The sequence below is a fragment of the Fundulus heteroclitus genome, chromosome 10 (genome assembly GCF_011125445.2).
Source record: "Fundulus heteroclitus isolate FHET01 chromosome 10, MU-UCD_Fhet_4.1, whole genome shotgun sequence".
Classification (NCBI taxonomy): domain Eukaryota; kingdom Metazoa; phylum Chordata; class Actinopteri; order Cyprinodontiformes; family Fundulidae; genus Fundulus; species Fundulus heteroclitus.
The window spans coordinates 3401367-3416549 of record NC_046370.1 but is presented as its reverse complement, the minus strand read 5'-3'; the positions used below and the strand labels follow the sequence as shown (position 1 = coordinate 3416549).

At 40.2% G+C, this 15183-nt stretch overlaps 1 protein-coding gene across 1 annotated transcript in view; it reads left to right on the top strand.

Annotated features, from left to right (window-relative positions):
• Window positions 1-15183, top strand: part of svild (supervillin d) — a 76488-nt gene that overhangs the window by 40895 nt on the left and 20410 nt on the right. Inside the window, exons 5-8 of the mRNA XM_036141802.1 lie at window positions 3116-3213; window positions 6677-6776; window positions 9174-9751; window positions 10290-10425. Of these exons, the coding sequence (XP_035997695.1) occupies window positions 3116-3213; window positions 6677-6776; window positions 9174-9751; window positions 10290-10425 (912 nt within the window). The remainder of the gene's footprint in view (window positions 1-3115; window positions 3214-6676; window positions 6777-9173; window positions 9752-10289; window positions 10426-15183) is intronic.

Here is a 15183-nt window from a genome sequence, read left to right as displayed (position 1 = left end):
TTTCTAACGTCCAACAGTAGAGAAGCCAAAATAGACATACTCTCTGTACTCGCTGATAACTGAATGGTTTCTGATACGTCCTGCAGGCTGCAAATCACCAGGTTTCCTCTCCAGGAACTTCAGGTGAATTTATTGTATTGCAGTAACTTCTAAGATAGACACCAAGCTAAAATTTCAAACTGGATACTGATTCTGGGAATCCCATTTTCGATTTAGTTGTAGCCTGGACAAAAACACAAAACTATCCCATCCATAGCTTTTGATTTACACTTATAAAACATAACAAATTTTTAATTTGCATAAAATTCTTTAGAGAAAAAAGGAAAAACTGAAGTTATATTTATATATTAAGTGGAAAACTCTTGGGTTCCCTCTCCTTAATGTCACGTGTTAAACTGTTTATATGGTCATATAACCCCTATTTTGCCAATATCACTATCGCCATGTTTTAACAGCGACCTTCAGGGAATATTTATTAAAAATGACAACAAACCCAGTTTCCATTTCATGTCTGGAGAAGAGACATGAAACAACCAAAATTGCACTAGTGTTAGGTAGAGAGGGACACAGTGTAAACACAGTGTAAGCACCAGTTTGTCTCCTTATTTATAGGTTTTCTTATGGTTTGAACCATTTTGATGATCACTTTGATTCCTAAAATGTTTAAACTGTCTCAGTAATATTTGACCTTTATGGGGAAACTCCTGCAGAAAACATTTCTGTCCCTTTTTACAAAATGATATCCAGTGGTTTAAAAAGGTTAACGCTGGGTGCACTTTGGCTTTGGTTAGATCAGAATCAACATTTGGCCACAATGAACACTGTTTTGTGTAGAGGGGGAAAAAAGAAGTGAGGAATCAGTCAGTCAGGGACAGAGGGAACATTTCATTGGCAAAGGGAACAACAGATTCCATGAAAAGGCTGGAAGTTCCTCAAGGAAACATCTCACTGCTTGTTTTAGATGAGGGGAAAAAGAGCAACTCCAAGCATTCCTCAAACACACCTCAGAGCTCACACTGATCCCAAAAAGTGCAAAGTTTAGGTATTGGTAATGGTTCCTGGACTCAGATTTAATCAGAAATCTGTAGTTCAACTGACGTTTATATAAATTACATTCTCTAATACAAGAGTCTTGTCTGACGTGCTCCTCCTCAAAAAAGGGGAAAGAGAACAAAATAAAAAGGAGTTAATCGTCACTTCCACAGCAGCCTCACTCTCTAACTTTGCAGAGGTGAGATGAACTGCAGCATACATCAGGATTACAACCTGCTATTATATAACCATAACATCTGTATTTTTTCCCCCTTTGATACGTATTCCTTGGTGTTTGTGGTAGGGTTTTATTTGCACCTCAAAACATAAATGCTGGGCAACATAAACAGCTTAAAACCCCAAAATACACGTCTGACTTACCAGAGACAGCCTGAAAGCTGAAATCTGGGATTTAAAATCGTTTACAGTGGAAACGAACCAAAAATATGGACTCTAAAGAAGTTTACCTGAGATGGCTGAAATATAATGCTTATCACCTTGCACCCTCCCCTCACAAAGCTCCACTCTATAGGTTCAGAAATGTATATATCTGATATATAAATGTCCACCTGGGTCCTATGTTTATCCTAACAGACGTACTGGAAACAGAAGAGAGATATAACGGCAGCAGAAAACTTAAGTGGTTACTGGAAAAGATCCCGGAAGTGAAAATGCAGCCTACGTCTTGCACAAACATGTTATAACTGGAGATGTACCTATCAGGTGTTTTCAGGTTTGTTTGTTTTTCTTGCAAGTCCAGGCTGCAAAATCATTTTTTTCCCCTCTAAGGACTATATGGTAAGAATTTTTTTTTTTTTTTTTTTTTGTCTCAGGACATTCTTCATTGTCTCGCCGGGAGATGTTAATTGCCGTTAGCTGCTTCCTTGTTTTAAACCCTGCTGCACATGTTCCGTTAAAATCGTAAATAAACACGAAAAGCTTTATTTACTAACAGATTGCGCAAAAACAAAGCATAAAACACCAAAATAATAGCTAATACACCAACATGACATGATAATCTTTCATAAAAACTGCGTATGCAACCAGAGTGAGCTACTGATGTATAAACAATCGAGATTTTTATTTAATTTATTTTTTTCTTGCCAATGCACCCCTTGGGTCTGCATGTACCTTTGCACTACATCCATCCTGAAAAGGGAAATTCTTTGGTAAAAGCATGAAATGATGAATATATGGTAGGGTTAGGGAAATACTTTAAAGACAAAACTTAAGGCCACTTTAATGTATTAATTTATTTTTATAGGTTTGTGAAGACTTTTCTTAGATTTATACTCAAACTAGCTCATTGTGTAAAACCACTAGCAACAAACATTTTATTTGTTTCCCCTGTTTACAAAGGCAGGGCATTCCATCTTGTATTTAGTTGTGCTCTGAATTTAGGTCAACTCTCGGACAAGGTGATTGAGAAAAAAAAAAATGTTTTTAACAATAATGTCTGTAGTTTGTTTTTACAAAATGAAGGGGAGAGGGAAAAAAATATATTTATTTGGTATAATAAACTCACAAATTTCATTTTTAAGCCATATCGCTCAGTCCTACTTGCAGAAATCAGGTCTGGGGTTTGAATCCCAGCCTAGAGTCTCTATGCATGGAGTTCTCCCGATGCGTACGCTGGTAATCTGGCTTCCTCCCAGACTCAAAATTGCCCTTAGGTAGGTGTGTGTGTGTGTGTGTGTGTGATGGTTTGCCCTGCTTGTATTTCCCTCTCTCTCAACCCTGCAAGGACAAATGGGTTTTGATGATGGATGGAACATTTTTTTTTTACAGTTGAATGCTCTAAGACCTGTCCCTTAGGATAAGTGCTTATGATTTTGTTGTGTCAATAATTTGTTCTTCACAAGTTCCCATGCCGCTGTTGAGCAACACGTTGCTGTAATTTGACCCCAGGGCAACTCTGCATGGAGAATTGCAAGGGTTAACTACCAGTCTTAAAAGCAGGGGAGGAGCCTTATTTATTCACTCACTTCCTATTTCAGGATATTCGTTACAGCTGCTGTAGGACCTTGATTTCTTCCCACAGTTTGGCCTAATCGTTACTCTCCCTCTCCTGTGCCTTTGGTAGGAAGCAGAGAGGACTGAGGATGGTAGCAGCGCCCGGCGCCGTGATGAAGGATCACAGCATCAGCTAATCAGCAGTGACAGAGGGGAACCTTCGACCAGGTGAGCGCTTCTCAGTCAGTGCAGCAGTGGGTGGACGATTTCATTTGATTTGATCAAACCTAATGAAATTTGTGAGCTGTAGGACAGACATCACTAGTAATAGAAACGACTTGGAAAGAAGTGCCTCCCACGTAACTCATGGAGAGCACACTGAATGGAGAGCAGAGGTTATTACAGATCTATTGAACGGCTTCTAAATGTCACGAACAACAAAAAGGATAAACTAGGCAGGTAAACCTGCAGAACTAGCCTGTGTGAGTCTATAAATACACACACAGTGCTTTGTACCAAACCAGGCTGAATGTCGGATTAATAGTCTGACTGTAAACAGCATTGTGCAGTATGTAACCCGAGTTTTATGAGCAGGCTAAAAATGAAACCGAGTTGATTGATTGATTGCACAAAGTTTGAATCCTAATTCACGCTGTTCAGCTTCCCGCCCAATCAGGAAACATTTGACTTCATGTTACTGTCTCCTCTTGGACTTTGTCACGGGTCCTTTTTAGGAAACCTTAGTTACACACGGGAAGATTTTCCACAGATTAAAAATAAAAAAGCTTTCAATGAGAACATAATATTGACATTTAATAGTCCTTGTTCTAGAAATGCGAAGCTTGAGATGACTACAAGGAAATGTAAGTTTATTTGTTGTTTTTGCAGCACTTGTGGGCTTTATTTAAAATATTCAGACAGGATACGGGCAGAGAGGGAAGGAGGCGACGACATGCAGCAATGTCCCGAGGTCAGGATTTGAACTAGCCTCCGTAAATAGGGCAACTGCTCGACCACTAAGTCCCACAAAGCCTCAGCATTACCATTTACAGCTCAAAAAAACTGTATTAGTAGATAAATAGAAGCTTGTGGGCCAGCTCCAATGCTTTATGTCAAAGTTTCCTTCAGGAAAGTCCTGAACTCTTAATTGCCATAGATGATTAGTGTATAATGGAGTTAAAGAAACGCTGTATGGAGTGCGTGTATAAATGTGGCTCTTAGTGTAAAGCACATTGAGTGGTCAATACAACAACAAGGGCTCTTCCCTTACCATTAACCGATTTGTCTTTTATGATTATGCTGAATCAGTGCCCCTATCAGATTAGATACAGAGACTCTTTAGAAACAGGATGTTGGTCTCATTGTCTGTCTGTATAGTTGTTTTCCCAGACTGATCTGCCTCTTTATCAGACATCAATTATTTAAAACGCCCGAATGTCTCTAAATGACGTAAAAAAAAAAAAAAAATCTTCTGAATGCAACAGAGAAGCACCGGTCAGACATTTGTGGCAGATCTCCAGTTATGATAAACTCCTACTTGCTAGTGCTAATTTGAGCTCTTCCTGATATGAGAACTATAATTAACATTCAGAACATTTTTTTCTATTCTTTCTGCTCTAAAGGCTTGTTAGTTGTATGTATGTATGTATTGGGAGGAGACGACATTACCTTGTGTGTCTCTGTAAAATAGTTTCACTGTTTTAAAGGGGACATGTCATGCTTTTCAGTTCTTCCTTTTCACATTGAGATCATTCAGTTGGGATGTGTATAAAGTGGAACTGCAATGCTTTGGTCGGAGTTCCCCACTTTCCACCTTTTTCTCCCTGTTCTTAGGCGCGTCTGAGAGCAAATCGTTTTGGTGCTGTCACTTTTAATCTAAAGGATTGCATTAATGCCCCGCCCCCCCCTCCAGGTCAGTGTGTAGCGTGCTGGGGGACGGTATAATGAACACCCAAAAATGATAACTCATCCACTTGTAGCTTCGGCATCCTTCCCCTGGGACTACAAAATGGCTGCAAGAAATAAAAGTGTCCGATTTGCGAACTTGGTAAGCTGGAAGTCCACGGCCTTGTTTAGTAGCACCACTCCAAATACTGTCACATAATTATTCAAAAGAAATAAACAGCTTTAAAAAAAATATGACCCAAAAGGAATATCTACGTAGTACCTGAACACACTACATTCATATTTTCTGCATTCCTAGGGACTCCAGGTACACAACAAAAGGTATTTTAAGGGCTAAAAAAGTGGATTTTGCGTGATATGTCCCCTTTAAAATAACATAATAATTACAAATTAGACTTTTGAACTTTAATGGATGTATGGTTAACCGTAAAACTCACTCTCTGTATTTATTCTCTAGAACAGAGTTCTTCAGCCCCGGTCCTCAGGACCCACTATCCTGCATGTTTTTAGGCGTTTCGATGCCTCCACACACCTGAGCTAATTAAGTGTGTGATTAACAGGCCTCTGCAGCGACACATCTAAAACATGTGGGACAGTGGGTTCTGAGGACTAGAGAACATAGACCCATATCTGACCTCAGTGATTTGAAAAAGGCTGCCAACATTTCCAAATCCAAAACGTTGATGAAGACTGAAAAACTGAAATTAATAAAGACAGCAACTTAAAAGCTGTGTGACTGAACAGTCAGCACGTCTCTAAAACATTTCTTTTCCAGAAACCTCTTACACCTTTTGTGCTTCTGACTTCATCTTTAAACAGCTCGCTGCTACTTAAAATGGTTACCTTTAGTCGTCTACCTTCAGTAGCAACGTTCACACTGAAGGGTGTTGACGTTAGCACAACCTTCTAGCATTCAGGTATGATGCTTTCACTGACTAGAGAAGGACTGGAGTTTTTTGAACAGCAAATCAAGTTAAGAAATCATCTATTTCTGGTCACACAGAATCACTCAAATTCAGATATTCTATTCATGTTTTCCACACATTCTTTAAATGGCTTCTGCTAAGGTCTCCCTCTTGATTTTGGCTGCACATTTTTAAGACCTTTTAGAGATAATGCTTCTTATTAAAGACAAATGTTTGCCTCTTTAATGTCATGTAGATGTGTAGAATTTAGATTATAACAATTACCGTACTTGGACCTGTTAGGGTGTGACCCGCCCACCCGCTGACTGCTGGAGCTGGCCACCAGCCCCCCATGATCCTGCACAGATAAGCGGCTATAGATGATGGAAGGACAATTACTTATCTAGACCAATAAAATGATAATCAGCACAGCCAAGTTTGCCATTGCCCTAGACTCAGCAGTTCATAGCTCTGGATTCTTGCCCACTTCAGGCAGCACAAGTCTTTTCCCTCATTTTCAGAGGAATTCCCTTATTGTTGGGTTGTATTTTTGGTAAAAAGCACAAATTTATATGCTATAGTTTCTTAAAGTCTTACAATTTTACATTTGTGTAGCATCCAGTCTAAACTTGAACTAGATCAGATATCTCCAACAATTTCTATACAAATTAGCATTTTATTATGCTTTATTAGGCGTGTAAATGGGATTGAAACGTTTTCAGAAAGAACTGAATGAAAGTCCAGCTGATTTAAGCCCGTTTGCTGTTGCGATGACCCGCATATCTGACAATTTGCACAGGGATTTAAATAGATATTTGAATTAATGCCCATTTTTTTTTATGTGTGGATCTTCTCAGCTGTGTGCATTTTTATTATTTCAGCCTCTCTAATGCTGATAAAGGAAAGGCAATGGAAGAGTCCACAGAGGAACTTTCCTGGAAGGAGCAGCAGGAATATGTTGCCACTACCGAGGAGAAGCAGGTTAGCTTTAATATGAAGCTCAATGTATTGTGCAGTTGAAAAGCTAAAACATACTATTTTCATACATGTAACAGTAAAGCAGTCTCTTGTGTATGGGTGGACTGTATTTGTCTTGCCTAAAATAAAATAAAAAGACCACATGCAAGCCAATTCCTAAACTGTTACACACCTTCAGGTTTGGCTGGGCTTTTTTTTTTTTTTTTTTCAGGCCTGTTGCAGTTTAGTAGCTTTTTTTTCTTTTTTGCTTTTGAAGTCAATTTGCAGTTTATAGTTCATGTTCTTAAAGTTAAGCTGCGCCATAGATGCTCACTCATTCTTTTCCATAAGCAGACATGATGTTCTTGCTTTGCTCAAATCTTAACCTGATTCCCACATGTGACGAAAATAACTGGCCACAGTTCTACTTACACACAAAAGCTCTCAGCCACGTTCTGCACTCTGGCATTTATTAAAGAAGACCACCAGGTTAGCTTTACACTGTCACACCCAGCCTGGCCTCGCAATCTGCTTCTCCCCCTTCATCGGCACGCCCTCCCAACCTTTGGCCCGTCAGTACAATGCGTGGGGATTGTTCCAGCTGCCGTTGGTTCTCCTAAGCAAAAACACACTGAGCTCACACTCTTTATACATTACTTGTGTTTTTATAGGAAGACAAAAAAATGGTGTTGCAGTTTTAAATTCCTGATCACAGCTTTAAAGTGTTTAGATATTTTTAGATGGCTCAGCCTTGCAGCTTTATTATACACATCTGTCTCCAATTATACTGTAAAATGTTTTCTATTTTTTCATAAGGGGGGGAAAAAATATTTTCTTTTTTTCAGATGTATTAAAGATTCGAAAACAGATTCTCGTTATCCCTCTACTAAAAAAATATTCTGATCTTGGATTTTTTTTTATTTTAAGTTAGAGGTCATTCACAATTATCAGCATTTTTTACACTACTTTTGGGATTTTACAAAAAGGAATACATCTTGATGTTCATGCATTTTTAAAAAGCAGATTACACATCCCAACTAAACATTTTAATATTTTAATATATGTTACATGTTTTTGATTGAGCTTTATATGAATACTTTAGACAAAGGGATTAATATTATGCCTAATATAATCATCCCTGTTCCAGGAAATATTTTTGACATCTGTAGACTTGTATAAAACGTCCCATTGCATTAAACGCACCGGTCACCTAGCAACGGCTGTTTTTGGGAAGTCGGCGTGCATGCTCACTCGTTTTCTAAGGGAACTCTATGGGACATCAAGCTGTTTTGTCTTGTTAAAATTGACCAAAATAACATGACACAATTACTCTCCTCTTGATTTTAGTTGGGACTTTTTGCAACATACAGGAAGACACTTAAACACAGGGGTACATGTTCTGAAAGCTGGCCACTGGCAATAGCCCTGAATTTTTAAATTCTGTCAACCACTTATATCAAATATTGCAACTGTATCACTAAAAAGCACCTAATCAATGCAGTCAATTGTATTTGCAATGTATCTGAATTTGCTAGTCTTTATTTCAGGATTGGGTTAATTTGCCAAGTTGGTTCATAGCAGAAGTTTGACTCCGGCTCCGCTTTGATCTCTATGAAGATGTTTTAGTACAAATATATAAAAAAAGAAATTCTACAAAAGTGGAAGACTGGATTGGATTGGTGCACATATGAATGGTAATGATCTGGGAAGGTAACAGTCTAAACAGGATGTGAGAGGTCTGCAGAGATGTTAGCCGACTCAAGAACTGCGAACCAGAAGGAAATGAAACCGTTATTGGATTTATTTCTTAGATTTTACAAAACTACACAAGAATAAACTAGGAGGCTGCACACAACAGCATGAATTAATATGGGAAGCTCTAAATGAACATTAATGAACATGTAAAAATAATACAAACACAAAAGAATGAAAAACCCAAACAGCTGGGGATTTTAAAAGGGGAAGGGTTAAATTCACACAAATGATTCCTGATCCATCAGTCCCTCTGTGGTCTAGCAGGCAACATCTGCGTCTTTAATACAGGGGACCCGAGTTTGTATCCCGGTTATGTCAGGAAGGGCATCTGGCTCAAAAATTCTGTGTGCCCCCTGGATAAGGGAGCAGCCGAATCGACTCAACATTTATCAAAAAATGCTAAAAGGAAACAAACGTGACGCTGAAGTATGTAGTAAAGAACTAGCTTGTTTACAGGAACTGAATGGAGGTAGGAAAGGATCAAATGGCAACGTGTGAGTAAGAAATAGGGCAAAGGGAGGCCTGACTCAGAGCTGCAATTGTTGAATATACAGTTAGAAGACTTGTTGAAACTCATCACTTTAAAGGGTTATTGTCCTGAGGCAAAACCATCGCAGGTTATACTAAAAGTTCAGTCGCGTCTCTTTTTTTCTTTCCCTGCTGCAGCCTGTGAGTTCCCTCTCAGACAGAGCTTCTCCCCCCAGCAACAGCAGCGATGCCTCCCCCCCTCTCAGTCCCCTCGGACAGCCCGCACCCTCCCTGCAGCGCCAAGACTCCGGGCCCCAGGGCATCAAGGGAATCCTGAAGAAAAGCCGCTCCACCAGCGTGGAGTCGGACCACAGCGAGGGCAGCGCGCCTGGGCACCTGCCTCCTCGGCAGAGCAGCGTCTCCGTGAGCCACCCTGAGAGCGAGGAGGAGGGGGACGAAGAGGAGAAGGAGGAGGATTATGAGGTGGAAGACGAGGAGGAGGAGGAGATGGGAGACGAGGAGGAGATGGAAGAAGAGGTCAACAGAGACGGCTATAAAGCGGACTCATCGCCCGATGATATCCCAGATGGCAGCAGCCGCAGAGACGAGAAGAACAGCGGCAGCAGCGGCGGCAGCAGCAGCAGCAGAGAGAGCTTCGAGGAGATGCGCAGTTTCTCGCCCGACGAGAGCCTGGAGACCACCTCCACGGTGTCGGAGGACGTCGACGAGCTGGAGAGCAGCTTGGATCAAAGTCAAGGGTCAGCGCTGAAGCAGAGGTCAGGATATACGCAAACAAGCACGCGGTGAAACACGTTCAAACTCACACCTAAATATTTCAAACTAAATGTTAGAGCTAATCGTCTAGAGCAGGGATATAATTGTCAGTGGGATTTTACCCTGAAATCTTTTCATTACCTTTTTTATTTTTCATTTGACGAAAAACAAAATTCAATAAGACACGAGCAAAAACGTCTCGATTTATTTAGAAAATATCTTCTGCCTCTGAAGTCTGTAGAGGTGTCGGTGGCAGCATCATGCTGAGGATGACGTTTTGCAGAGGTACAGGGAGCTTTGTCAGTCTATCCTGAGTTTGACATGAGTTAAATTAGCAGAACAAACCAAATATATATTAACACGAGCAGATCTTCTGAGCCGCATATGTTGCTGTTTAATGCCGTCATCTCACAGTTGGCAAACGTTCTGCATCCTGCGTAGTCAGAAACCACAGATGTTTAAATGTGTGTCTGTAACATGTTGAATTCAACTTTAACATTAAACTGTAATAAAAATCGGGTTGACATCTTTTTTTCTCAGGATGGCTGTGTTGTCTGGTGCCGACGGCGAAAAGAAAGACAGGCTAAGGAAGCCAAAGCCGTCGGACCTGATCCAAACGCCGCTGTCGGATCGCTTTAACAAGCTCCACGACGCTGAAAACGCCTGGAAGAAAAAGGTTTGTTCCACCTAGATGCTTCGTCAACCTTGGAATAAGCTTTCTTCTAACTGCAGTTGTGCAAGAATCAATTATAATATGACGTCATGAACTATGTGGTATAGTGAGATTGGTGCTCTTTGGGCATATTTTGGCATAAATTGGACAAATGTGACTTAATATTGTCAAGCCTACATTGAGGCAGCTTCTAAGACTCCAGAAGCCAAAGTAGAGATTGTTGTCGACCCACATGTGATGCATTCCTGACTAATCAACAAAGTTGCTGACGTACTGTTAATAGTGTTGTTCCTCCACAGTCTGGAAGAGCAGGACATCTGATATCCCTTTATGGTCTGGATAAGTGGAAAAAATGTGTTTCCAGACTATTTAATATCCAACTGTCTCACTATTCTGTCTGTTCGTCCTTACTTTCTTCCTTTTATTCTTCCTGCCTTCATTCTTTCCTTCCTTGTTATGCCTTCTCTTTCCTTCATTTCTTTCTTGGTTCCTTCTGTTCTTGTGTCCTTTTTGTTCTTTTTTTGTATTCTTTGTTTTCTCTTATCCGTTTCTTTTTTCCCTCATTGTGTTTTTCCTTTCTTCTGTTCCTCCTTTGTTGTTTTTCCTTGGAAAAGTCTGGAATTCTGGTCTTAGTGAAGAAATGAGGTCCCACCGATATATGGAAAGTCTTTGAGGGTCACAGCAGCTTGGTAAAGCACAGAATACAACATTTTCTTCCTCTGACATCTGCAGTCATATTTTGTGCGTTTGGCGGTATGATTTTAATCAATCAGTTTTATTTGGGTGCTTTGAATTAGTCTTGTCTTTGATGTGACAAAGCAGAAGCACATACTTCTCATTGTCTTACCCAGACTTTGATGATGAAAGCCATATTTATTGCATCGCATCGGTTTTACGATGGCACCGAGCGAACTAATAGTTTCTTTAGGAGTTGGGAGAAGTGGCAGTAATGAGCGAACCCAGCCAAGGACTGCAGCCTCTGCTTGGCTAAGTGCGGGAGTTCAGGAAGACTTGGCCGTGGACGCGTCTTTCCCTCCGCTGAATCAGCAGATTTCCTCCCGCTGCTGCCAGGGGAGCGTTCGTTTCAGAGCTCTGGGCTTGTAGCAGGTTTAATAGCGGAGATCCAGGGCTCAGCTTACCTCCCGACGCGAACAGAAACCCAGAGCTTCCATCCACTTGTAAAAACAAAAGCCCACACCAAGACCAAACACCTGAAACCCTCCAACATAATGCTGCCTTCTTTCTTCTTCTCCCTTTTCTCTCCTGTTCTCAAGGTTAGTTAAATAAATTTCTTCACAAGCCAGCTTTTGTGTTCATCTTAGAATTTCATTTCTCAGCAATATTCATATAAACGTTGAGGTGAAAAGGTTTTGCGCTACTGATCGTGGTTTAGTTGTGCATGTTTTCTTTTTGTGCAACTTGCACACCCTTCTCGGTGAAATTAAAACCTCCTGTACAGGAGAGTTTTTGGTGGGAAGGCCAACGAGGCGCTGCGTAATCTCCGTTCCAGACGTGGAGCTCACATAGATTCAACGTGGACGCAGTGAAACAGCCAGCTGTGTGTTTGTGTAGAGCATCAGCGATCCTCTTCTGGCATTTCTGGGCTGAGCTCGTGCCTCATCCAGAGATGAGCTAACCTTAGATCCACTCCAAGTCTGGAAAAAGCTGCACAACAGAATTAGGCCCTATTCCCCTGTAACCTACTGAATTATAATGTCATATTTTATTTGTGTGGTCTGTCTTGATTATCGTACATCAGCGAAAAAGCTCTGTGGGGATTTTGTGAAGTTTCCATTAATGGTGCAAAAACTGCATCTTCAATTCTTGGATGCAGGAGCGAGGGCTAAGCAGTTGTCCAGGAGGTCTTTGGATTTCTTCCTTTTATTTCTGTCTCAGATTATTGCCTGTACCTAAGTCTGCTGTTCAGATCAGAAACACTAGCTCGTGGGACCGATCCTGCGGTACCACCGATGCCATCCCTGCTCCAGCTCACACGTGTGGCGTTTTCTTTCTCTTTCGAGGGAAGGGCTTTGTTGTGAAGTTCTGGTGTTTGTCCTTTTTATCAGTTGGATCAGATGTTTGTGCTCTTTGGTTGCAGCGTGAAAGGAAGGAGAATGAAACGCGTACGGTCGAGGCTGTGAATAGGTCCAGATGTTTCCTGTTTGACCTGCAAAGCCTTTCTGTACACCCTGGTGTTGTAAAGCGATCCCTGGCTGTAAATTTGATTTAAAAGGAGGCCCGTTGTGTCATAAGGAATAAATTGGTTGTTTTATGTTTCGATGATTGATGATGACATCTTATTTTCTTGCAGAAAAGTCAGCAAGCGTGAAAAAAGCTGCTGATTTGGAACTGAGGCCCTGGTTTCTTCTTAAGATAACATTTCAAACACGTTATGTGAAGATGTCCCAATTTTTTACCTCTGACTCAACAAATCCTAGTTTAGTGTTTCTTCACCCACTCAGGAACTTTATTGCAGTCACATTGAGTTAGAAGCACTGGTGTCTGTGCTGAAAATGAGAGATTTACCAGTCACACTGCAAAAAGAACTAAAAATGAGAACAATTTTCTTGACATGAATGTATTTGCCCTTGATTTGAGCAGGTAAATAAGATTATTTGCCAATGGAACAAGTATTTTACCCCTAAAATAAGATCATTAGACATACTGCACTTGGAATAGGATGGAGATGAATTGTTTCTATTTTAAGTGCTACAATCTTATTCCATTGGCAAATTGTCCTATTTACCTGCTCAAATTAAGTAAAAATACTTTCATGTCAAGAAAAAAAATCTTATTTTTAGCTCTGTTTTTACAGTGCAGAGCCTTTGTGGCTGACTATATATCATAAAAAGAGATGCATACAGCACTGAACATTTTTTGTTCTGGTCTTTCTGCCATAAATGGTGATTAATTTTTTAATTAACATCTTGTATTACTAGCATTTCAGCCTTTGTGTGTATTCCCTCAAGAGTTTAGCCCTATTTGCATGGGACCTCAGGTATTAAATAAGTTACCCCCCTACGTCAGCTTTTTATGTACCGCGTTGGCACAGGATGGCATGGGATTTCAGCAATTTCCCTCTGGGATTATCAAAGTACTTCTGATTCTGATAACCAAAGCCTGAGATTTGCTGCAATTCACTGACGTCTGCTGCTTATTGCGCATGTGAGCCGCTGTATAATAGAAGCAGTGCCACCAGAAAAAGTTGCGGTGGGTGGAAATTCATCACTAAATGCAGACGTTTATATAGTATAGACACAGGCTCTGTATTACTGTGTGGCGGGTTGCTTACTGGGCCTGGGACCCAGGGTTTTCTAAAGATTTACATGCAGCCTCCATTCTTCACCAAAGGTAAATAAAAATGCGGCCCCAGAGGCAAACTAAAATTTGCCTATCCACGTATCTGATCCCGCCCACTTCTGTCTAAATCACAGAGATGCCTATTTGCATTGGATTAGTATTATCACAGGACGTCGGAGTTCATCAAAATATAGTAGGTAATTTGCGGGGGAATTTTTGCTTTACAAATTACTGATGTGGCGCAATCGCACGGGATTAAAAACACAGACGATCTGTCATTTTTACAAATCACATGCGGTCCCTAGCTAAAACTAATCCCATGCAAATAGGCCTTTAGATGCTTAGCTTTTACCCGAGTTATTCAAAAGCATGTCATGCAGTTTCCATGACAGGCAAGTTAAGAGTTTGCTAAAGTAAAATGGAGCACCTTGCTGCTGCCTGTTCCCCCTTTCTGTTATCTGCTGAAAAAATTGCTCTCCCTTTTGCAGCATAAATGAACTAGAGGCATCTTGCAGAAAATAGTCTCTTAAAATAGATTTTTAAGTCTCTGTGCTTCCTCTGACTCTCCAAAACCCTGTTGTTACCACAACCTTAATGCGTTCACTGATCTTAAAAAAAAATATTAAAAAAAATTCTGATAAATCAGACTTTGCTTGGCCGATATTAACTCTTTGTTTCTAAGAACCTGATTCTTAATTTGAGCTTTTCTTTTTGTCTAAGGACTATAACACATCAAAACTAAAAACAAAAGTGTACTGCACCTTCTTTGATTGAGGTAATAGTTTTGAATGCAACATAAAATTAAGGAATTACAGTATTCTCACCCTTAATCGATCAAAGTACACATCTGTAATCTTTATCGGATTTTTGATCATGTCAAAATAGGGATTTAAATACTGTATATACTAATGTTTGGCACATGCATTGATCAATAATGTCAGAATTTGTTAGCTTTGATGCATTTTAAAAAAGGGGGGATAAAAAAAATCATGTTTCAGCATTTCTTCTTTAAAGAAATCTATCTGTAAATGTTCTTTTATGTCATTCTTACTAGATCTGCAGCCTAGTTTTATACCCTCTATGTCAAAATTTCTTTAATTTGTGCACACTGTGATTTGTTATCCTCGCATCTCCACATGCATATAAACATCCCCACCCCACCCACTTTATACTAAGCAAATGACCCAGGCTTCCTGTAGCCTTCCATGTAAATTCTTGAAACCGTGATCTGCATCTTCCCCATTCTCCGCTTGTAATTTTCCTTTTTCTTTCCCCTCTTTCTTTATTTCCTACTCTGGTATTGTTCTCTTAGTTCCTCCTGTCCTCTATGGCGCCTGTCTACAGCTACAGACTCTGCTCCTTTCTTTGACTTTAGCACCTGCCTGTCTACCTTTCCTCTTTTCTCCAGGTGAGTGTGTGCCTCTTTAGCCTGGACTTGTTTTTTTTTTATATTTTCTTTTC